Genomic DNA, 25,044 nt, shown 5'->3' on the forward strand with positions numbered 1-25,044 from the left:
TTCCCGACTCGGGAGGCACCAGAGGCCTGCGTGGGACCCGAACGCGGGAGGCTGAAGACAAGTGTCAGCGCTTCTCAAGCACGGCCTTGGGTGTCTGTGCATTTCCTTCCGTTCTACAGGCACTGTATTATTAGGGCAACTCCACCCTTAAAAGGGAAACAGGGCCGGAGCCGCGGCTCACTAGGCTAATCCTCCGCCTTGCGGCGCCGGCACACCGGGTTCTAGTCCTGGTCGGGGCACCGGATTCTATCCTGGTTGCCCCTCTTCCAGGCCAGCTCTCTGCTGTGGCCCGGGAGTGCAGTGGAGGATGGCCCAAGTGCTTGGGCCCTGCACCCCATGGGAGACCAGGAGAAGTACCTGGCTCCTGCCTTTGGATCAGTGCGGTGCGCCAGCCATTGGAGGGTGAACCAACGGCAAAAGAAGACCTTTCTGTCTGTCTGTCTCTCTCACTGTCCACTCTGCCTGTCAAAAAAAAAAAAAAATTAAAAAAAAAAAAAAGGGAAACAGAATCATCCAATGGGCGTCGAGCTCAGTGAAGTCTCCCCTTGACCCAGTGATCCCAAGAATGGCTTTTACGACTTGTGATTAAAGATGTTCCTTACAGTGTGGTTTATGATGGCCAAAAAAAAAAAAAAAAAAAAAACCATAGAAATTTCACTTGATTTAATAATTGAGCATTAGTTAAACAAATTAAGGTATATAGCCATTAAAATGATGTAGAATTTAACAGTGACAGAAAATAATCATCACACTTGTTTAGCTAAGGGGAATAAAAAAAAAAAAAGATCACAAAACAGAATGGGGCAGGCGTTTGGTGCAAAAGTTAAGACACCACTTGGGATGCCTGCATACCACATCTGCATGCTTGGATTTCAGTCCTGGCTCCACTGCCAAGTCCGGTTTGTTGCTAATGCATACCTCAGGAAGTAGCAGGTGATAGCTCAAGGAGTGGGGATCCCCACCACCCATGTGGAGGACCTGGATGGAGTTACGGGCTCTGGTTCAGCCTCGCCCATTTGGGTGCATCTGAGAAGATCATCAGATAGAAGATCTCTCTCTCTGTTTTTTTTTTTTTTTGTTTTGTTTTAACAAAAAAGAACACCCAGAATAATTTCATTTTTCTGAAAAAAAATCTGCTCAAGGAAAAACCTAAATTGATACATACAGTATCGTTCATCATGTTGTTGAGTATTGATGAGAAAGGGAAAGTGAGCAAACAAAGCTGAATTCTATTATTATCCTCCAATAAGTGATTGGCCTCATGTAACGTGCTGTACACACATTATTTATTTAACTCTTACCATATCCCCACGAAGCATTATGGTGTCCATTCATCAGATGAAGATGCCGACTCAGCGAGATTTTATAGATCACCCAGGGTCACAAAGCTTGTCTTATAAGGCCTGTATTATGTTGAAGTACATTCCTTTGTACCCACGTTGTTGAGCTGTGTTGAATTTCATCAGATGCTTTTTCTGCGTCTGCTGATGATTTTTCTCCTTCTTTCTGTTGAATGTGGTGTGTCTCATTTATTGATTCACATACATTGAACCATCCTTGCATCCCAGGGTTAAATCCCACCTGGCCATGGTATATAATCCTTTTAATGCATTGTTTAATTTGCTATAATTTTTGGAAGATTTTGCATCTATTTGGTCTGAAAGTTTTGTTCCTCATAGTGTCTTTGTGTGGCTTTCGTATCACAGTATAATGCTGGCCTCATGAAATAAATTTGGGAATGTCCTTTTCTCTTCAATTTTTGGGGAGCGTTTGATTCCTTTGGGTTCTGGTAGAACTCGTGAGTGAAGTCACCTGGCCCTCGGCTTTTCTTCGGTGAGAATTTTTATTACTGCTCCAATCTCTTTAATCATTAGTGTCTGCTCGTATTTTCAATTTCTTTATGAATCCATCTACGCAGATTGTATGTTCCTCGGAGTTTATCCATTGCTTCTGTGTTATCCAGTTTGTTCACTGTGTTGCCTCAGGAGCCTTTGCATTTCTGTGACACCAGTTGTAATATCTCCTCCTCTTTCATTTCTACTTTTATCAGAGTCTCCTTTCTTTTCTTAGTCTAGCTAAAGGTTTGTCTGTTTTGTTTATCTTTTTGAAGAACCAACTCTTTTTTGTCTTTTTTGTCTATTATTTTCAAGTCTCAATTTAATTTCTTATCTAGGCTTTACCATTTCCTTCCTTCTGATAAATTTAGGCTCATGAATCATGCATAAATCAACTGATCTTGAGAAAGGAGTCGAGAACATTCAATGGGAAAGGATATTCTCTGTTGACACATGGGATTAGGGAACTGGATCTCTATATGAAAAGCATGAAATCTGACCCGATCTTAAACCATACACAGAAATGAACTACACTGTATAGATTTAAATGTCAGACTTTCAACTATAAAAAAATTCTTGAAATTGGTCTTGGAAAGATTTCTTGGATGTGACATCAAATCACAGGCAAAAAGCAAAAAGCAAAAAAAAAAAAAAAAAAAAAAAGCAAAGGAAGCCATCGATAGAACAAAGAGAAAAACTATAAAGCTAAAGAAAATATCTTCAAACCTTTTCACTGAAAAGAAACTGATATGCAAAGTGTATCAGAATCTCCTACAACTTAGCAGCAAAAACAAAATCCACTCCCCAAAACACCACCGCCAACCAAAACATCCAAACAACCCAACTAAAAATGAGCAAAGAGCTAGAATAGCCATTTCTCCAGAGAGGACACACAAATGGCCAGTAAGCATATGAAACAGTGCTCAACCTCACAAATCATCAAGGAAAGGCAGCTCAAAAGCAGAGTGGCATATCACCCCACACCTACTCGGATAGCTATTATCAAAAAGCAAAAGTAACAAGTATTGATGAAGATGCAGAGAACTGCAACCCTCGTATTCTGTTGGCGGGAATGTGGAATGATATAGCCAACATGGAAAACAAAGAGATACCTGTACACCCACGTCCACTGTAGCATTTTTCACAGTAGCCACAGTATGGAGATAACCTAAGTGTCTGTCAGTAGAAGAGTGGATAAAGGGAATGTGATCTATCTATCGTGAAAAGTACTATCCAGCCTTAAAAAAGAAAGAAGTCCCACCATTTATGAAAACGGATGAGGCTGGAGGGTATAATGCTGACTGCAATAAGCCAATCACAGAAGAATAAATACCGCCTGATTCCACTTAGAAGAAGTGCACAGAGGCAGAGAGCCGAGCGGTCACGTGGGGAGGGGAGGAGCTGGGGAGCTGGTCTCAGTGGTTGCGGATTCCGTTAGGTGAGAAGACCGGGACCTGGAGGTGCGCCCCACAAGGTCGGCCCCACAGCTAGCAAGACAGAGTGTGCACTTTAAGATGGAGAGAGAGAGAGAGCGAGAGAGAGAGAGAGAGAGAGAGAGAGCGCGAGAGCGAGCGCGTGGTGCACGTTCCTACCACAAAAATGCAAAAGCACAAGGCGGAAGCCCCGGGGAATCCGCGCTGGCGTGCAGTGGGCGTGGGTGAGAGGCCCACCTGGAATGCTGTTAATGGAGCCCATCAGCTCTTCCACGTCCGAGAAGTCCAAGGTCTGCTCTTCAAAGTCGGGCTGTGCAGAGATTTCCACATCTGTTTTTGTTTTCAGGAACTTCCCGAGTCTGTTGGTATAAGCACACGTGTTGGGGTTTGTGCCTGACCCAGCAGTTAAGACACTGCGTCCCATATTGGGGTGCCTGGTTCTGCTCCCAATCCCAGCTCCCTGCTAATGCAGACCTGGGAGGCAGCAGATGATGGCTCAAGTAGTTGGGCCCCTGCCATCCACGTGGGAGACCTGGATTGAGTTTTCAAGTCCCTCACTCAGGCCTCTGCCCAGTCCCAGCCATTGTAGGTATGTGAGGAGTGAGCCAGCAGATAAGAGTGCCCTCTTTTTTTTTTTTTTTTTAAGATTTTATTTATTTATCTGAGATGCAGAGTTAGAGAGGGAGATACAAAAAGGTCTTCCATCCGCCGGTTCACTTCCCAAGTGGCTGCAATGGCAAGAGCTGGGCTGATCCAAAATCAGGAGCCAAGAGCTTCCTCCAGGTCTCCCACGTGGGTTCAGGGGTACATGGGCCATCTTCCACTGCTTTCCCAGCCCATTAGGAGAGAGCTGGATCAGAAGAGAAGCAGCTGGGACAGGAACTGGCACCCATATGGGATGCCAGCGCCACAGGCGGAGGCTTAGCCTACTGTGCCGCAGTGTAGGCCCCAAGTGTGCCCTCTTAAGCACACACGAACAAGAATGGAGGCCTAACCTCCTTAGGGTGATTCTCGTCCTGGGTCTCTCACTGGGGACATGCTGAACTTCCTTCCCTGTAGTGGGACATGCTCTGGCTGCCTTCTGCTAGCTGCTTCAGTGACTGACCGAGGGGCTCACCAGCGGGATGGGTGGGATTAGCCTGTGCCTTTACGGGTGAGGAGAAAGGGGCAGGTCCCATCAGAAGGTGGCGTGGGGCACCTGCCAGTGAGATCCGGAACCACACCTCCTGGAAGATCTCCCACGAGCTAGCCTGGAGGCCCCCTTCCCACGCCATGCTGGGCCCTGTGGTGTACAGAGGATTCAGACTTCCTAGGGGGCTTCCTGCTCCCACGGCCGAGTGCCCTCGAGCTGCTGACTGTGGTCCTTTGCGTCCTCCTGCACCTGCCTCCTGGCAGTCGCAGGGTTTGTAAATGGCAGAGGCAGAATCTGAAACCAGGTCTGGCTTTGCCAAAACCCCTGCACGTAACCCTTACTTGATTAAGCTCCTGTGCTCCTGTTGCTGGATGTAGACACCGTCTATCTGGTTATCACAAACCCATCCTTGTTTGTCTGTTAGGAAGGAGGGTCCTAGGTCAGCTGGGCTTCCCCAGGCTCTCGGGGGTAGCGGGAATCGAGCCTCTGAGCGCCTGACTCTGAAATGCGCACCTTCTGCAGCTGCTAGGCCGGGGCCCGGCAAAGCCCACCCTTGGCTAACGAGGGGGTCTACCCTCAGGCCTCATCGGGCACAGTCCCCTCCAGCCCTGAACACTGAGATTCAGTACTGGGGGTCCTTGTGTCCCCTCGCCGACACTCCGAAGCCAGTGCTATTTTACTCTTAGGATCAGAGACAGAAGCCGAATCGGAAGCCTTTGACCAAGAGGAGCTGGGTCGATTTGGCTCTCTAGAGCCGAAGGAAGCAGCAGCCAGAATGCACGGCTTACCTGTCGGCCATGGCCACTGCGTCCTAGGGAGGAAACGGAGAAAAGATTACACTCGCTTTGGAAAAAGATTGTTTTTTCAAAGTAGGAAATCATATCAATGTATTTTTAAACTTGGAAGTTAGGAAAAGGGAACAGTAATCATTAGTTGCTTTCTCCATGCCTCTGCCTTTTCTTCCATGCCGCTGGTTTTTTCCCATCAGCACTCGGGGCAGAGAACATCCAGTCCATGGACCACAGAAAGCTGTGAAATCACTGGGTCTGGCCCTGCCAAGGCAAGCACAGGCCGGACTGGAAATGCAATCGACCTACAGCGGGCTCGGTTTTAAGTTGAGAATTTTGTCTGGCCCGCAGATGCGGCTGTCAATACGCAAATGGATCTTGGCAGGAAAGAGGTTCCCCACGTCTGCAAGCCCTGTCTGTGTTACAAGCTGGGCCCCTGATTACAAAGATTGCAAGCAGCCCCCAGAACGGAAAAGCCCTCAGTGGCTTAATGGGTGCCCTGGTGGTGGTCGTTTCTCGGTGAGAACTTCTCCCTGAGTGTCCCTTTCTCTGCATTCTGGGGTCTGTCCTCATGACCCAGTGGCTCCACAGGGCCTCTGGTTGAAGCCGTCTGCATGTGGGGGCCTCTCCTGGTGCCAGGTTGTCCTCAAGTGTTAGCCCTGGGGCCCTTGCCCCCACGTGCCGGGAAGGAGGCACGGGGGCTTCATGGGGCACCTGTGGGCCTGGGTAAGGTGGGGTCCACGCTTGGCAGCCAGGAAGCTTCTGGAGGCTGAAGACCCCTCCCCTATACGGGATACCACGTCTCCCCCATACTCCTGTGGGGCCTTGTGACGAGAGGGCCCAGCTCTGAGACTGAAACTCCCCAGCCCAGCTGGAGGGGCTTGAGTCCAGTTTAATTTGATTTTTTTTTTACAGTTTATTTATTCATTTGAAAGGCAGAGTGAGTGAGAGAGCGAGAGCGAGAGGGAGAGAGAGGATAGAAGGAAGGGAGGGGGGAGAGGGGGAGAAAGAGAGAGAGAGAGAGAGAATGAGCTTCCATATACCAGTTTTGTTTTTTCCCCACATGCCCAAACTAGCTAGGGCTGAGCCAGACTGAAGCCAGGAGCCAGGAACTCAGTCCAGGTCTCCGACATGGATGCCAGGGACCCAAGTGCTTGAGCCATCACCTGCTGCCTTCTAGGGTTCACATCAGTAAGAAGCTGGACCAGAAGCAGAGGCGCCTAGGCTGGAACCAACCACTCTGATAAGGGATGTGGGTGCTCCAAGTGGCATTTTAACCACTGCGCCCAATGCCTGTCCAGAGAAATGGAATTCGGGTTGACATGCCTGTGTGAGTTGATGAAGTAAGATTGATCATGGCTACCCTGGTAACCAGCACGTCTCAGGTGACTTTATTGTAGCCTGGACAGTTTGCTCCCCAGAGCTCCAAGAAACCTTCAGCGGTGCCCAGAAAACCCTCAAGGCACTGTTTCTGCTCAGCCCCGGGATGAGGGCGCAGGTCTCCGGGTAATAGAAGAACAAACGCTGATGCTACCTCAACAATGCGGACAGACGCGCAGTCGGCTGTGTCTGACTTGCTGCAAAGCTACGCAGAGAGATGGGGCAGCGATCCCTCCGACATGAGCAGCGTCCACTCTGACACCTGTCGGTGGAGAGCGGACGGCCCCCCTACCCCAGCCATAACTGCTTTCCACTCACGGTTTCATTTCTCTCCCTCCCTTTCGTCACTGACCTTTAGGAAATCCACCTTCTCCTCGTGGCACATCTCCTCGATGGTTTCCATCAGTTCCTTACAGGTGTCAAGGTTCTCCCCGCAGCTGACCAGCTGCTCGTACAAGGCTTCCAGCTTCTCCTTCTTCTTCTGCCCCAGAGCTTGTATTTTTTCTTCATATTTTTGCGCGAGTGTTTCCAAGATCTCGTTGTAGTGTGACTCAAAGTTTTGTTCTTGTCTTCCGAAATTCTCCTGCAAGACAGTTGGCCTGGGTCACCCCTTCCTCTGGGGACCTGAGATGGATCTGCCCAGGGCTGTTTCAGTCCCCTGGCTTTGTCTTACCAGTTCTCACAGGATGGGGGTGAGCGGGCACTGGGGGAGCCAGGACACAGCGGTCTCCAGCTGGAACACCATGGATAATCTTGACAGAAAGCACGCCTTTCTGTCTCCCGGCCTGTTTTAGCCATCTCCTGTCACCATGACAACCGACCAGGGAGCTGATCAGCGATGAGTCAGCCTGGACCCGGGACCTCAAGGCGGAAATGTTTTCTCTGAGCTCCCGACATCTCATGATGCTCATCTGCACTCTCTGATGCTTGCGTTAAGGAAGCACCAGGATTTCCCCAACCCAACAGCGAGGGGAGAGATGAGGGAAAGGGGAACAAGGGTTGCAGCTGGGTGGCTCTCAGATGAGAAAATGCGGAAGGGCACAGGGGGCTTCTGCTCTTACTTAACTCGAGAGCCTCATAGGTGTGAGACAGGAAGTAGAGAGAACGTAATGACTCCTGGTCCCCACTACTTACACTGGAGGCCCCAGAGAGCTAGGTGGGTTCTGATTGATGTCATTCTCATCAGATGATGGGGACATCTCCAAAGAAGAGGCGCTTATCAGTCATTCTGGGGTTAATTACTGCGCACCTGTTGTGTGCATGGAACTTTCTCAGAGAGAGGGGAAAGCGATAGATGACTCCCCAGTGCTGAGTATAAAACGATGAAGATGTGGTGACCTGAGCGTGAGCTGGCAGGACTGTCCTGGCTGTTGTCCACCCCCCACTCCCACCACCCTTGTTTGGAGGAGAAAGGGCTGGGACCTTCTCTGCACCATCCACAGATGACTAGTTCTCATCTGCTAGTTCACTCCCCACAATGCCTGCAATGGCCAGGCCAAAAGCCATGAGCCAGGAACTCCATCCTGGTCTCCCATGTAGGTGGCAGGAGCCCCATTACTTGAGCCATCACCGCTGTCTCCCAGGATGTGCATTTTCAGGGAGCTGGAATCAGGGGCCAGAGTCAGGGGTCAAACCAGGCGCTCCGGTGGGGCTTGCAGATGTCTCAACTACAAGGCTAAACACTTGGCCTTTTTCTCCTCTCCTGGGGCCAATGGGCAGGAGGTTCAGAGAAGCACCCGTTATCTCAGCAGCCTTGGTCTCTGCATCAAGGGCCTGCATTCTTCCCTGTGTCAGGACAGGCAGTGAGAGAGGCCCCAAAAGGGTGCAAAGTCTCCTCCACGCTCCTTACTGATCTCTCAGGAAAGTCTAGAAATCCCTAACTAGACAAAGACAACACATCAGCTGATTTTTCAAACCCGTGCACTGCAAGGTTAAAAGTGTGTCTGTGTTTGAGTAGCAATTTCTGGCAGAAGTGGGCATTTTGCCTCTGAAAACAACCAAGCCCACACCAGCCTTCACGTCATCAGCATTATAGGTGCCCCTGGAGACCTAGAATTAACAACCCCAAAGAAGAAGGGAACCACAGGGGATCCACCGTCTCTGACTACCAGATACCATCTGAGGGACTCGCAGGCTGCAAGACAAGCAACAACAACCAAAAAAGACAAGTTGGAGGATGGGGGGCAGGAGCCAATGCAAATGAACAAACAAAAAACCAAGGCCGGGAAAACCAGAGCTCAAATGAGGAGCTTCCCCTGAATGACATCACCCTTGATGATGTCATTTGATGATCACATCACATTGGATGATCACCTTTGAATGAAGTCAACTTTGCTCGAAGAAGGTCTAAACCACGTATAATTGGTGATTTGGGGCACAGGGCAAGGAGTCGGTGACGGGGAAGCACAGTGATCGGAAAGTTTCTGTATGTAGCAAACGTGTTTAAAACGCCCACTGTGATGGGATATGAAGATGGAAGCCCAGCCTGCCCACTGAGGGAGCCAGAAGTCCACGCTATCTGCTGATGGGAAGCTTGCTCCCTGGGGTCAGAGGAAGGGGTGGGAAGAAGGGCAGCGCCAACACCTCGCATTCTAAGCAAACAGATTCTCCTCAAGCCAGAGGTAGCTGCTTGGCCCAGCCATGGCCGGAAGCCACGGGCATCTGACGGGGGTCTCCAAGGGTGCTCTTACCTCCACGGTGATGAAGACCTCCTCCAAATGACTTGCGAAGTTTTCCATGTCGATAATCTGCTTTTCCAGTTTGTACATGTTTTTGTGAATTTCATCCTGTCCAACAGAGGGTCGCAAAGAAGGTGTGAATGCCGCAGCTTTGCTCCCTCTCTCTTTTGGAGGAGGCATTTTAGATGTATTTCATGCCTACACACTTGGGATACAAAGGCAAGATCAAGACAGAGAGACTCGTACCTTGGCGCTTTCCAGCGCTTGGTTGAGTGGGGTCACTTCGTGCTCCTTGTGTGCATCAAGGTTCTCAACAGCTCTTACGGGGATTTTGCAAGTGACGCAGAAGACGTCGGCAGCTTCTTCCTCATCCTCCTCCTCTGGGATGACGTAGCATTCGTACTCCTCACTGGCACGGCCGTGAGTGTACCGATAGGCCTCCCGCAAGTCTTGGCACTGGCCCCTGGAGCCCCACCCTCCGAAGCCCAGGTCCTCGGCCTCGGCTGCCTCTCCGCCGAGTCTCCAGTCCCGCTGCTCCCAGGCCGGGTCGCCCCTCTTCACCCCATAAGGAGGATATTCTGCGGTCCCCAGTCTGGGCGTGTCTTCATCCATAATCTCGTCCCCTAACTCGTGATCATCTTCAAGTCCATACAGATGGACGAGTTCGTCCGCTTCCTCGTGAAGGGCTCTGTGGGCCTGCCCCTCCCTCGCCCCTCTTGGCTCGTAGGTCCTTTCAGCCTGGACTGCCTCTCTCCTCACTCCAGTGCTTTCTTCCGGGAGGACCTGCAGCCTGCTGTCAGAGTCGTACAGATCCATGTGATAGAAGTGGAAGTCTGTGGGAGCCGTGCACCTGCCGAGCCCTGGTTCCTCTCCAGCATCCTCCTCCATGGTGATTCTGGAAGCCCAGGGAAGCACCTTTGTTCAAGAGAGATCCTTCCAGGATGGTCCTGGAACACAAATGAGGCGGGGGGACATCAGTTCCTGAGGACATCATTGAAGTAGACGGACATCATTGAAGTAGACGGTCATAACATTGGGATCTACTCATTCACTTAAAAAAAATCATCTGAGTGATTCACTTTTTTTTTTTTTTTTACAGGCAGAGTGGACAGTGAGAGAGAGAGAGAGAGAGAGAGAGAGAGAGAAAGGTCTTCCTTTGCTGTTGGTTCACCCCCCAATGGCCGCTGTGGCCGGCGTACCACGCTGATCCAAAGCCAGGAGTCAGGTGCTTCTCCTGGTCTCCCATGCCGATGCAGGACCCAAGGACCTGGGCCATCCTCCACGGCACTCCCAGGCCACAGCAGAGAGCTGGCCTGGAAGAGGGGCAACTGGGACAGAATCCGGCGCCCCGACCGGGACTAGAACCTGGTGTGCCGGCGCCGCAAGGCGGAGGATTAGCCTAGTGAGCCTCAGCGCCGGCCGTGATTCACTTTGAACCACTGTAAATAGAGGTTTGTCAGGATGGGTATTTGCCTGCATCCTACATCAGAGTACATGGGTTCAGTTCCCAGCTCTGGCTCCTAACTCCAGCTTCCTGGGAGGCAGTGTATGATAACTCACATAATTTGGTCCTTGTCACCCACATGAGAGACCTGGATTAAATTTTCAGCTTCTGGGTCTGATCCCAGCTCAACCTCAGCCATTGTGGGCATTTGGGGAGTGAATGAGTAGATAGGAGTTCTCTTTCTCCCTCTCTCTGCTGTCTGTTTGCTTGTCCTTTTCAATCTCTGTCTCTCTGCCTCTTAAATAAATTTTATATGTATATAAGGAATTATATATTTTTATCATATTTATATAAAATTATAAACATTTTTATTATTTATATATAATTATATATATATATATTAGGAAAAGAAAGCTTTTGTGGCCAGCATTATGGTACGGCAGTTTAAACCTCTGCTTGTGACACCAGTTTTCCATATCAGAGTGCCAGTTCAAGTCCCAGCTGCTCTGCTTCCAATCCAGCTCCCTGCTAATGTGCTGGGGAAGGCAGCAGATGATGGCCCAAATACTTGGGGCGCTGCCACCCATGTGGGAGACCAGGATGGAGTTCCTGGTTCTTGGCTTTGACCTGGCCAAGCCCTGGCTGTTGTGGGAATTTGGGGAGTGAATCAGTGGATGGAAAATTTGTTTCCCTCCCCTTCTCCTCCCAGCTATCAAATACATAAATAAATAAATAAATCTTAGATAAGGAAGGTTTTTTTTTTCTTGAAGACAGAGTTAGACAGTGAGAGAGACAGAGAGAAAGGTCTTCCTTTTCCATTGGTTCACCCCCCAAGTGACTGCTGCGGCCGGCGCACCGTGCTGATCCAAAGCCAGGAGCCAGGTGCTTCTCCTGGTCTCCCATGCGGGTGCAGGGACCAAGGACCTGGGCCATCCTCCACTGCCTTTCTGGGCCACAGCAGAGAGCTGGACTGGAAGAGGAGCAACTGGGACAGAATCCGGCGCCCTGACCGGGACTAGAACCCCAGGGTACCGGCACCGCAGGTGGAGGATTAGCCTAGTGAGCCGCGGTGCCGGCCGCTAAGGAGGGCTTGCTAATAGTCTAGACATACAGGTGTTTCCCCCTCTTAAAATTCTTGCATGACTACTCCCACTTGGTGCCTGCTTTTGGAAATGCTGGATTAACAGCCTGCCAGCCTCCAAAATCCTTGGAAACTCCCAGCACAGAGCTGCCATTGTGGTGGTAATTATGGCTGACAGTTTCATTGAGATACAATGCACATGCCTGTGAGTTACAAACAATTTGTCTGTCTGGAGTGTATAATACAACAGTTTTCAGTACACTCATAATAAGAGATCCAATAATCACCACGGTCAAGTTTAAGACATTTTCATTGCTGCTTGGCTGACGCCATGGTTCAATAGGCTAATCCTCCACCTGCGGCGCTGGCACACCGGGTTCTAGTCCCGGTCGGGGCACTGGATTCTGTCCCGGTTGCCCCTCTTCCAGTCCAGCTCTCTGCTGTGGCCCAGGAGTGCAGTGGAGGATGGCCCAAGCCCTTGGACCCTGCACCCGCATCAGAGACCAGGAAAAGCACCTGGCTCCTGCCTTCGGATCAGTGCCGTGTGCTGGCCGCAGCACGCCGGGCCACAGTGGCCATTGGAGGGTGAACCAACGGGCAAGGAAGGCCTTTCTCTCTTGCTCTCTCACTCACTGTCCACTCTGCTTGTCAAAAAAAACAAAAAAAAAAAACAAAAAACAAAAAACAAAAACACACAAACCCACACATTTTCATTGCTTCCTAAAGAAATTTTAGCTCTCGCCACCTACACTGCCCCAATCCTCTCCAGCCCTAAGCAGTCACAAATCTGCTTTCTGTCTTTATGGATTTTATTGTTTGGATATTTCATATAAATTGAATCACACAATAGACGGTCTGTGATGACTGGCTTCTTTCACTTTATATAATGTTTTCAGCTGTTGTAGCAATTGTCAGTGTGTACTTTGCAAGGCTGGTATATGGTGTATGGATATGCATGTCTTATTTATCTATGTGTCATTTGGCCTGGATGATTTCTCATTTTATTTGAGTTGTTTCCAGATTTGGTTATTATAAATAATGCCACTACAGACATTTTTGTACTAGTTTTTGTGTGCATGTATGTTTTCACCTCTCTTGGGTATATAGCTGGAGCAGGATTATTGGAATAAATTATCACCTAACTTTGTAAGAAACCACTAAACTATTTCTTAAAGATTTCTTGGTTTATTTGAAAAGCAGAGTGACAGTGAGAGAGGGAGTGAGAGAGAAAAAGAGATCTTCCAGCTGCTGGTTCACTCCCCAGATGGATGCAACAGCCAGGGCTGGGCTTTGCTGCAGCCAGGAGCCAGGCCTGGACTCCATCCGGGTCTCCCTCATGGGTGGCAGGACTTATATATTTAGGCGGTCTTCTGCGGCTTTTCCCAGCGCGTTAAGTGGGAGTTAGACCAGAAGTGCAGCAGCTGAGACTTGAACTGATGCTCTGATATGTGATGCTGATGTTGCAGGAGGCTGCTTCACTGGCCGCACCCGACAGCCCCACCACTGACGTGTTTTCCTAAGTGGCTGCAAGACTGTACGTTCCTCCCAGCAGGGCACGAAGGCTCCGCGCTCTCCGTGTCCTTGTCCGCACTGCTCACTGTCTGGCTTTTTGGTCACAGTCATCCTAGTGGGTATGAAGTGGCATCCTGATGAGTGATGATATTAAGCATGTTTTGTGTATTTATTGGTCACTTGCAGGTCTTATTTGGATAAATATCTGTTCAGCTCACTTTCTAAATTCAAAAGGTGGGTTATTTCCTCTTATGATTGAGTCATAAGAATTTTTTCTGTATTCTAGCTACCTGTCTATTCCCAGACATGTGATTTACAAATATTTTCTCCCATTCCATAAGGGCTTCTTTTATTTTTTTCTATTCACACAAAAAAAGCTCCAGCCCCCCCCCTTTTTTTTGACAGGCAGAGTTAGTGAGAAAGAGACAGAGAGAAAGGTCTTCCTTTTCCATTGGTTCACCCCCCAAGTGACTGCTGCAGCTGGCGTGCTGCGCCGATCCAAGCCAGGAGCCAGGTGCTTCTCCTGGTCTCCTATGCGGGTGCAGGGCCCAAGCACTTGGGCCATCCTCCACTGCACTCCTGGGCCACAGCAGAGAGATGGACTGGACGAAGGGCAACCGGGACAGAATCCAGCACCCAAATAGGGACTAGAATCCGGTGTGCCAGCGCCGCAGGTGGAGGATTAGCCTAGTGAGCCGCGGTGCCAGCCTCCAGTCCATCTTTTAATTTTTTTTTTTGAAAAATTCCTGACATTACAGAACTAAACTGAAATGTATTAATATTCCACTCTTACATTTCCATGACAAACAGAAAAAATTATGAGCCAAGAAAAACTAAAAGAAAAAAAAGGAACATGGGTAGAAGCTTTTTAAAACTAAATATGGATCTTAGCATTAACAGCTGAACAGAGAAAGGAATTAAAATGCTTTTAATTAAAAAGTCACAAGTGCATGATAAAGTATGTTGAAACTGAGAGTCTACGAACTATTTAAAACCTGGAATCGCTGACTGTCCAGAAACTACACAGATGGCTCATGGGTGGTGGTGAACAGCAGAAAGGGGTTATGGGTGAATCTGCATTGTTCTAGCTGCTCTCTTGCATTGATTAGATATTGAGCTAGGCTAATGTTGGCAGCAGATCCGATGATGGTAACCTGCCTATAATAGCTCCTTCTACTGCATTCGCAATTTTGATCTGCGCCCCAGACATCTGATGGAGCTCATTGATTTTGGCGCCTTGATGCCCGATTATGCAGCCAATCAAATCATTCGGAATGGTGAGTTCATGAGTAGTCGTCTGAGCAGGTGCATCCAGACCTGCGCTGAATCTGGTATTGCCATGCGTCATGGGAAAATGAGACTGTTGCATTGCCAAGTGGTACAGCTTGGCCAAATCTGGCTGTGGAATGGCATACCGTTGATGAATGGTATAGGCCTGACCACTGTAAAGATGACCAGAGAACCGGATGACTTGGGCTGGTACAGGATGGTCACTCACTTGTGGAAGGGGACTGGGAGAGTCTCCAACATTACCACACAGGTCTGTTTGACACACTCAGTGATGGACTGCAGGATGCCAGCAATGGTGATGGCCAGCTCAGCTGAATTGGAGAGCATATCCCCTGCCACCTGCACCTGAGCCCCTCTCTGTACTCTCTTGGATGTCCTTGATCTTTTTTTTTTTTTTTGACAGGCAGAGTGGACAGTGAGAGAGAGAGAGACAGAGAGAAAGGTCTTCCTTTTCCGTTGGTTCACCCTCCAATGGCCGCTGCAGCTGGCATGCCGCGCTGATCTGAAGCCAGGAACCAGGTGCTTATCCTGGTCTCCCATGGGGTGCAGGGCCCAAGCACCTGGGCCATCCTCCACTGCCCTCCCTGGCCACAGCAGAGAGCTGGCCTGGAAGAGGGGCAACTGGGACAGAATCCGGTGCCCCAACCGGGACTAGAACCCGGTGTGCCGGTGCTGCGGGCGGATGATTAGCCTATTGACCTGCGGCACCGGCCGGATGTCCTTGATCTTGCAACCACCTTTTCCAATGGCATTAGTGGGTCCAGTCTAAGTGATAATGCTCTCAGGACAGTTCCCTTCTGAAATGCTGAAATGTGCACCATTCTCCTTACACATCTTCTTCACAAGTTCTGCTTTCTTTCCAATGATACTGCCAGGCTCCTTGCCATGCATAAGTAGCTGGATGGTGATAGTGACATTTAATGCATCTTCAATCACACCAGTGTCCATGTCAAGTGGTGTTCTTGGGAACTGGGCTTTGAGGGGTCAAGTCTTTGGTCAGTGGTCTGGGTGAACAGGCATGAGACAACTGAGGAGACAAGGGGAGCAAGCAGGAAGAGGAAGGGTGGGAGGCAGGGGTGGGGGAGTGGGGGTGGGAGCAATAGAGGCAGGCGAAGGAGGAAGGGGAGGTGGAGGAGGAGGAGGAGGAAGGGAGAGAGAGACCCCCGGGGTGGGTGGAGAGTGGTGAAGGGTGGGAGCGGACCCAGGCTGCAGCTGCTCTGGCTGCTGCCTCTGCTGGTCTGGCCATAGGTTTTCTTTTCATGTTCTTGATGGTGAAGAAAAGCACAAAACTTTCTTGACTACAAAAGTTTTTAATTTTGGTGAGGCCTAATTTATCTATTTTTTCTTCTGTTGCTCATGTTTTTGGCATCATATCTAGGAATTCGGTGTCAAATCTGAGGTTAAACCAACCTTGCATTTCTAGGATAAATCCCACTTGGTCCTGATATTTAAATTTTTAAAATGTTACCAAATTCCATTTCTAGTCATTTTATGAAGAATTCTGCATTTGTATTCCTAAGAGATATTGACCTGTAGACTTCTCTTCTTGTCATATCCTTGGTGTTGATATTAAGGTAATATGGCTCATAGCACAAGTTGGGAAGCGTTCTCTCTTTTCTACTTGTTGGAAGAGTTTGTGAAGAGTTGATATTAATTCTTTAAATGTTTCATAGAATTCATCAGTGAAGCCATCTGGACTTAGGCTTTCTTTTGATTTTTGAGCTCTAATTTGATCTTTCTTATTATATAATATCTTTCTTATTATATATCAATATCTTTCTTATTATATAATATACTCAGACTTTCTATTTCTTCTTTAGTCATTTTTTGTAATATGTGTCTTTCTATGAAATATCCATTTCATTTTTCAAATTTATTGGAATATAATTGTTAGTAGTATTGCTTGAAATCTTTTGTATTTCTGTAAGCCTGTAGTAATTTCATTTCTGATTCTAGTAATTTGATTCTTCTCTGATTTTTTTTTGGTCAACCTAACTAATGTTTTGTCAATTTTATTGATCATTTCAAAGAATCAGTCTTTGATTTTTTTCATTTTTTTATGTTCACTATTTCATTTATTTCCACTCTTTTAAAAAATATTTATTTATTTGAAAAACAGAGGGACAGAAAAAGGGAGCGACAGAGAGAGATCTCATCCATCTGCAGGTGTACTCACAAAGGGCCACAACAGCCCGGCTGGGCCAGGCTGAAGCCAGGAGCCAGGAGCTCCAGCCAGGTCTGCAACATGTGTGGTGGGGACCCATGCACTTAGGCCATCATTTGCTGCTTTTCTCAGACCCTTAGCAGGGATTGGAAGTGGAACAGCTGGGACTTGAACCAGCACCCATATGGGATGCCGGCATCACAGAGGGGTAGCTTAATCTGCTGCATCACAACACCAGCCTCCTAAGTTCCTTTTTTATTTCTTCTTTGACCTGTTGGTGATTTGAGAGTGTGTTGTTTAATTTCCACATTTGTGAGTTCCCCACATTTCTTTATGTTGTTGATTTCTAATTGCTTTCCATTGTGGACAGAGAACCTATTTTGTATTACTTCTGCCCTTCTGAACCTACTGAGTTTGCTCTGTGGGCCAGCCTAAGGGCTATCTGGGAAACTGTTCCATGTGCACCTGTGAAGAATGTGTGTCCTGGTGCTGCAGAGTGGAGTGTTCTGTGCATGTCTCTTAGGCCAGGGGGTCGACAGTATTTTTCAAGTCTTCTCCTTCCTTACTGATCTCCTGCCTAGTTGTTCTATCCACCTTTGCAAGTAGACTACTGACATTTCCATCCATTCTTCCATGCTTAGTTCTTCATTTAGGTTAGTTTTTTCTTCATGTATTTTGGTGCTCTGTTGCTAGGTGCATATACATTTATAACTGGATTTCTGATGGACTGGCTCTTTAATAATCACAAAGTGTCCCTCTTTATCTCTAGTAACATTAAATAAACTAATGTTTGGTGTTAGTATAACCACCACAACTTTCTTGTGGCTCCTGAACATCATAATATATTCTTTCAGTTTCTTTCTGTTTATATTTTGGAATCTTGAGTGTGTCTTCTAAAGACCATATATTGTTGGCAAAATCAATTATTACTTTTTCTTAGCTATTCATTGCAATAGTTTCCTAAGAATTCCTAAATGACAACCCTTCCTTTGAATTCCACTTACTGTGGCTTTTCCCCCATGCAACAAAATGACCTTTCCTATGAAATAACAGACCACACACCCAAAGAAAAGTCCTTCTCAAAACCTGATCATTAAGGTTCCAGTCCTTGACTGTTTAGCATGAGAGTAAAGTAGCACTTGGGGAAGAAGGTTGCCCAGGGCTCAGGTTGTAACACTGGTGGGAGATAATTTGCTCTGCTAGGGGAACAACTATAAAGTTAGAAAGATAACTCTCGGGGCTGGTGTTGTGGCGTAGTGGGTTAAGCTGCTGCCTGCAGCGCTGACATCCCCTAGGGTTCAAATCCTGGCTGCTCCACTTCCCATGCAGCTCCCTGCTAATGTGCCTGGGGAAGCAGCAGAGGATGGCCCAAGTACTTGGGCCCCTGTATTCATGTGGGAGAACTGGAAGAAGCTCCTGATTCCTGGCTGTGGCCCGGTTCCATCCTGGCTGTTGTGGCCATTTGGAGAGTGAACTAGTAACGGAAGACTCTCTCTAGCTCTGCTTCTGTCTCTCTGTAACTCTGGCTTTCAAATAAATAAGTAAATTATAACAGAAAGAAAGAGAGGAAGAGAAAGAGAACTCTGAAAGATGCCCTAAGGCTGAGATAAAGACCCTAACAAAGGATGACCTTGGCATAGGGTTCAGAAATGGATGAACTTGATGAAGCAGCTGGGCCTGCAACCAGCGTCACAGCCAACAAACTCGCTTGGGTTTTCCTGGCTGCAGAGAAAAGTGAGCCAAGGCTGGCTTAGGGGAGCAGAGGGAGTTGCAAGCGTTATTCACGCACAAGGTAAAGCGGTCACCGGGCCTCCTGTGTGGCTCAGAGCCAGAACTGCCCACTTTGAGCTGTTCTTAGATTCCTGACCCACAAAAATAGAAGCTTTGGAGTAATCCATCATGCAGTCATAGATGACACACTTGTACCTTTCTCCCAGCCTAACAAGCTCCTCACTCGGTTTTCCCTCCTGCTCGCGCTTTCTCTCCTTCCTTTGTTCACAGTCAGCTTCCTTCACAGGGCAGCGGCCACACCACAGATCTTCAGGCTGTGGCTTAGTAACACAAAGACTTTCCAAGGGATCCATGGGCCCAGAGAGCTTTCAGAGTATCAGTTTCCAGACGCTTGGCCTCGTATTTCATCTTTCCTGGAGTTGCTTTGCCTGGGATTGAGCCGGAATTTGAGACTTCACCGGGTTTTCTTTCTACAACAGCCTTTCTTCTCTTTATTACGGTAGTAAAACTTTGCACCGCCCCCCCCACTATCACATTGCGCTGTAATCTTTCCTTTCTTGGGAATATAAAAAAACCTCTTGGGGTCCAAATTGAAGAACAGTTTGAAGTGCTGGCATCAATGTTGAGAGAATGAGTGACATTAATGAATAGGTAGGAGTTTTTTTTTTTTTTTTCCAAGTTGGGTGGTTTCCAATTCTTTGCTTTCAACAAAATTGAAGGAGGATCTAATCAACTTGTCGGCTGATATATGATTAAAAATAGTTCCTCATGCCAGAGCACTGTATAATTTTTTGCATACATTTCAGAAAAGTTGAAAGCGTTGAGTGGCATTGCTGTAATAACACACTTGCATTTCCATGGACTCACATGGGTGGGCCAGGTTGCTCAGTGCTGACACCACAAAATGAAAAACAGGAAGCAATTCTTGTTGCAGTTTAAAAGATGTAATTTTCATCTATGGATACACAAATTTAAAAAAGGAAAAGCCCATTTCCACCTCGTCAGGAGATGTATTTCCATTTTCTTTTGTTTAATAAATGCAGATCAAAATTTGTAATATGTTTCTGCTGTTTTGCTTACATGCAACTACAATTTTTATTGGTAGCTTAATCCAGGAGAAAAAAAAGAACTTAATTAGAGATTTGTGGTTGCAAGAAAATAAGATTTTTAAATCTTAAGTCATATATGTATATCTTTTTAGGTAAGTATCACAGATGAGTAGTAAAAGACTTTCTAAGCATAGAAAAACATTAGAACTAAATTCTGTTGAGAGTGGGATAGATTTACAAGTTCAAGAAGAAAAAAGAGCAGTGTAAAATTACTAATAGTATAGAAGAGGTTGTTCTTGCATTTTTTTATTTTTTAAGATTTCATTTTTTGTTTTAAAGGCAGAGAGACAGAGCTGGGGGCGGGGGGGGGGGGGGAGAGAGAGAGAGAGACAATGGCCCCAGCCTGGGCCAGGTTTGATGTGGCAGGCTGGCACTACAGGCAGCAGCTTACCCCACTGCACCACCATGCTGGCCCCTGTTCTTGTATTTTTAGAGCTCCCTGACCAAGTCTATCAAACTACGTTAGCATTTAAGAGTCCGTTGAATATATTTAATAAGCTTATGAAATGGTTTTATTTGAAAATGTGCATATTTATTATATGCCAGGAAGTAGATACTTTGCAACTATTTTACATTTTTAAAAATAACAGCTCTGTTAAGGTATATTTGCTTTCCATACAGTTCATCCCTGCAAAGTGCACAACCCAGTGGTTTTCTAGTAGGTTCGCCGAGTTCACATCCATCCCCACTATCTAACTCCAGAACACTTTCAGCCTGTCCATAAAAACCCAGACCTGCCCATTAGCAGCCACTCCCCTTTCCCCACACTCCCAGCTCCCAGCAACCACCAATCTACTTCTTGTTTCTGTGGGGTGGTCTGCTCTGGGGATGGTGTATAAGTGGAATAATACAACATGTGGTCTTTTGCGTCTGGCTTTTTTTTTTTTTTCCCTGCTGGGCATAATGTTTTCCAGGCTCACTCCTGCTGTGGCAGGCACCTCCCCAGCCATGCATCCACACCCAAGGAATGACCAGCTCAGCGGGAGCGTGGCTGGTTCTTGGGCCCCATCCTCCCCTAGGAGGTCCTGAGGCCTCCTACACACTTCTGAACACCTGTTGGCTCCACTTCTTTGTGTGGAAATAATGTCTTAGTGTTAACCTTGGCTCTGAGCTGACCTGGCGTCGGGAGGGAGGGAGGGGGGAGGAGGAGGAGGAGGAGAAGGAGGAGAGTAAAGTGGAGGCGAGCAGAGTTGGAGAAAGAACCCTAGCAGATGAGAGAGCCACACTCACCTCGTTGGTGAGGTACAGGGGCCAAGTGCATTCCACAGTGCAGGGCTGCGCTAGGGCCCGGGGTGGGGTGGGGGTGCACAATGAAAGAGACGCTGCTCCTGGACTTAAGGGGGCCCCAGACAAATGAGTAAGTGATTAACTCCCCATCTGGGGCTGCAGCCTGGCTTCTCAGAGACGCCACCCTCCTGGGACCCCCGGATCCCTCTCCTTCCTCGAGCCCAGGCTCCGGTCAGGCAGGCCAGAAGCACAGGGTCTCCCACGGCGGCTCTGAGTCACAGCCGAGTGTCACCTTGCAGGCAGAAATCTCTCTTGGAAGCAGCTGAGCTGTTTGGTCTGCTGACCGTGCACCCCAGTGCGCTTCTCCCAGGTGGCCCTGCCAAGGACACCACACGGGCACCATGTGGCTTTCTCAGCAGAAGTAGCAAGTGTGCACGTCCTGCATTCTTTTGGTGGTGGTGGTGGGGCTTATTTTATTGATTTGAAAGGCAGAGATGACAATGAGAGAGGGAGAGACTGAGAGAGAGAGGTCTTCCACTCACTCGTTCATTCCCCAATTGGCTGCAACAGGCCTGGCTGGGCCAGGCTGAATATAGCCAGGAACCCAGAACTCCATCTGGGTCTCCTATGTGGGTGGCAGGGGCCCAAGCACTTGGGCCATCTTCTGCTACCTTCCCAGGCACATTAGCTGGGAGCTGGATCGGAAGAGCAGATGGCACCTGGACTGGTGCTCAGATGTGGGTGCCAGCATCGCACGCAGAAGCTTAGACCATTGCACAAGGCCAGCCCCTTTGTCCTGCATTCTGATGGCTCCATAACTGGCAAGTCTCAGCTCCCCTGGACCCTGAGCACCTCTGTCTCCCCTGCCCCCATGCCCTGCTCCACACTCCCCAGGCAGCCACACCTTCTCTTACCCAGCCGCCATGGCCAATGCCTGCCATACCTGGTATGAGGGCCCCTGTATTCCTACTTTTGAGTAATAATATCAAGAGACTCCAACCCCTGGGGCTGGCTGAAGCGCCAGCATCCTATATGGGTGCTGGGTCAAGTCCCGGCTGCTCCTTTTCCAATCCAGCTCTCTGCTGTGGCCTGGGAAAGCAGTAGAAGATGGCCCAAGTGCTTGAGCTCCTGCACCCATGTGGGAGACCGGGAAGAAGCTCCTGGCTCCTGGCTTTGGATTGGCCCAGCTCCAGCCATTGCGGCAATTTGGGGAGTGAACCAGGAGATGCAAGACCTTTCTCTGTTGTCTCTTCCTCTGTCTGTCTGTAACTCTACTTCTCAAATAAATAAATAAATAAATAAATCTTTAAAAAGAGAGAGAAAAACTCACCCCCTCCAACACCCAAACCAGGAGGTCATCTTCAACATCACCCAGTCTGATGCGTGACCACTCAATACTGGTTCTGTCTCTAACTGCTGAATCTCTGCCCCCACCCTCATCTGTCCACAAGGCCCCTGCCCTCTGGACTCTTACAGCCAGCCCCTGCTATGTCCTAGCAGTGTGACCTCTGCAAAAATCATCTCTCTGGATGCCCATTTTCATGGACCATAAGGCAGGTTTATTAACAGAGGGCTGGCATTTGCCGAATAATGCGGAAGCCTTAGCATCGTACACGGCTCAAAGTAAATCCTCAACAAATGTGAGCTGCAGGCTGCTGTTACTGTTAGTTCCCTCCCCGTTAAATACAATAACCTCACCTCGACTAATCTGGAGTTGAGAGGAAACAGGTGTCCTTGCAGGTAGAGGCGAGGCAGCTGATTGGGCAAAGACCCAGCTCAACTGCTGACCCCCTTTTTAAAATTTTTTTTTTTAATTTTTGACAGGCAGAGTGGACAGTGAGAGAGAGAGATGGAGAGAAAGGTCTTCCTTTTCTGTTGGTTCACCCTACCAATGGCCGCTGCGGCCGGCGCACCGCGCTGATCCGAAGCCAGGAGCCAGGCACTTCTCCTGGTCTCCCATGGGGTGCAGGGCCCAAGCACTTGGGCCATCCTCCACTGCACTCCCTGGCCACAGCAGAGAGCTGGCCTGGAAGAGGGGCAACCGGGACAGAATCCGGCGCCCTGACCGGGACTAGAACCCGGTGTGCCGGCGCCGCAAGGCGGAGGATTAGCCTAGTGAGCCACGGTGCCGGCCAAGAAAGGATTTTTTTTTTTAAGATTTCTTTATTTATTTGAAAGTCAGAGTTAGAGAAAGAGAGAGAGAGGGAGAGAGAGAGAGAGGGAGGGAGAGAGAGAGAGAGAGAGAGAGAGAGAGTCTTCCATCTGCTGGTTCACTCCCCAAATGGCCGCAATGGCCAGAGCTGAGTTGATCCAAAGCCAAGAGCCAGGAGCTTCTTCTTCTGAGTCTCCCATGTGGGTGCAAGGGCCCAAGTACCTGGGCCATCTCTGCTGCTTTCCCAGGCACATTAGCAGGGAACTTGATCAGAAGTGGAGCAGCCAGGACTCAAACTGGCACCACAGTGCTGGCTCCTTAACAAGGATTTATCTGGGCTGCTCTGTGTCTAAGCCTTGTGCTGGGTGCTGGACACACAGCCAGTCAGGTGATGAGCTTGGATCCAAGCCGAGGTTTCTGCTGAATCACACACCTACAGATTCAGGGGCAGCCTGCTAAAAATACCACTCACACTTCCATATGAACCAACAGAGAGATAAGCAGGATTCTGAATTGCTGATAAATCATTATGAAAAGCTGGGATGTGAAATGCAAGTTGAACAGTTAGAAAGACATGGGAAGGGCTGGCACTGCGGTGCGCTGGAATAAGCCACTGCCTGCAGCGCCAGCATCCCACATGAGTGCCAGTTCGTGTCCAGCCTGCTCCACTTCCAATCCAGCTCACGGCTAATGCCAGTGGAAAGACAGCAGCAGAAGCTGGGAGACCTGAATGGAGTTCTAGGCTCCTGGCTTCAGCCTGGCCCAGCCCCAGCCACTGCGGCCATTTGGAGAGTGAACCAGTGCATGGAAGACCTCCCTCTCTCCCTGTCTCTCTCCAACTCTGCCTTTCAAATAACTAATTAAATCTCAAAAGGCAGGCAGGCAGGCATGGGCAAGAAGCCAGGAAACCGTTTAGCACAAATGCTAATCAGAGTATTTTCTCCCATCCCTTCCTTTGTTCTTTGAACCCCCGACAAAGCAGCCTTATCAAGGCAGGCCTCTTGCAGAGTCAGGTGTATGGTCTGGGGGTTAAGACGCCCGTGTCGCTTACTGGAATGCTTAGGTTTGGGTCCTGACTCTGGTCCTAAGCCCAGGTACCCATCAATGCAGACTCTGGGAGGCAGCAGTGATGGCTCAAGTAATCCGGTTCCTGCCACCCGTGTGAGAGAGAGATCTGGATGGAGTTCCCAGATCCCAGTTTCAGCCCGGCTGAGTCCTAGCCATTGTGGGCATCTGGGAAAAGACCCAGCAGGTTGGAGCTGTCTCTGTTTTTCTGTCTCTGTTTCTCTGCCCTTCAAATACATACATTAAAAATAAATTTTAGGTAGGAATTTTGCAACACATCCCACAGTGAACACTCACATTTTTCTCTCAAAAAGTAGACTTTCAGTTTCTTAATAGAATCAGAGTTTTAGGAGCAAGAAGCATTGGCAATAAACTGTCATTAATTTTTTTTTTTACTTATTTTCATTTGATTTGAGAAGCGGAGAGACGGAGAGACAGAAACCGAGATCTTCCATCACTCTTCAGATGCCCACAACAGCTAAGGCTGGGCCAGGCTGACTCCGGGAGCCTGGAGCTCAATCTGGTGGTGGCAGGGATCATTCAAGTGGATGGCAGGGACCTAAGTGCTTGGGCTGTCACCTGCTGCCTCCCAGGGTGTGTGCATCGGCAGGAAGCTGGATCTGAAGCAGAGCCAGGGCTCCAATGAGGCCCTCTGATATGGGATGTGGGTGTCCCAAAGAGTGAACCTAACTGCTGTGCCACATATCTGCCTCTAAATAGCCTTTAAAAGATTTGTTTATTTTTATTTGAAAGGCAGAGTTAGAGGGAGGGAGGAAGGGAGAGGGGCAGAGAGAGAGAGAGAATAAATCTTCTGTCCACTGGTTCATTCCCCAAATGGCTGCAATGACCAGAGCTGGGCCAGGCTGAAGCCAGGAGCCAGGAGCTTCTTCCAGGTCTCCCATGTGGGTGCAGGGGCCCAAGCACTTGGGCCATCCTCCATGGATTTCCCAGGCACATTAACAGGGAGCGGGATCAGAAGTGGAGCAACCAGGACTTGAACTAGCATCCATATGGGATGCCGGC

At 48.6% G+C, this 25,044-nt stretch overlaps 1 protein-coding gene and 1 pseudogene across 2 annotated transcripts in view; both read right to left on the reverse strand.

Moving 5' to 3' along the window:
• FSD2 (fibronectin type III and SPRY domain containing 2) overlaps window positions 1–25,044 on the reverse strand; it is a 44,335-nt gene that overhangs the window by 17,825 nt on the left and 1,466 nt on the right. For both annotated transcript variants that reach the window (XM_051834240.2, XM_008275296.4), the window contains exons 2-6: window positions 9,493–10,193; window positions 9,259–9,354; window positions 6,921–7,151; window positions 5,189–5,211; window positions 3,506–3,627 (exon numbers count right to left, since the gene is read on the reverse strand). In XM_051834240.2, coding sequence (XP_051690200.2) covers window positions 3,506–3,627; window positions 5,189–5,211; window positions 6,921–7,151; window positions 9,259–9,354; window positions 9,493–10,134 — 1,114 coding nt within the window. In that variant the 5' untranslated portion in view covers window positions 10,135–10,193. The remainder of the gene's footprint in view (window positions 1–3,505; window positions 3,628–5,188; window positions 5,212–6,920; window positions 7,152–9,258; window positions 9,355–9,492; window positions 10,194–25,044) is intronic.
• Window positions 14,303–15,521, reverse strand: LOC108175486 (poly(rC)-binding protein 2-like; annotated as a pseudogene).

Source organism: Oryctolagus cuniculus, chromosome 12, assembly GCF_964237555.1.
Source record: "Oryctolagus cuniculus chromosome 12, mOryCun1.1, whole genome shotgun sequence".
NCBI lineage: Eukaryota > Metazoa > Chordata > Mammalia > Lagomorpha > Leporidae > Oryctolagus > Oryctolagus cuniculus.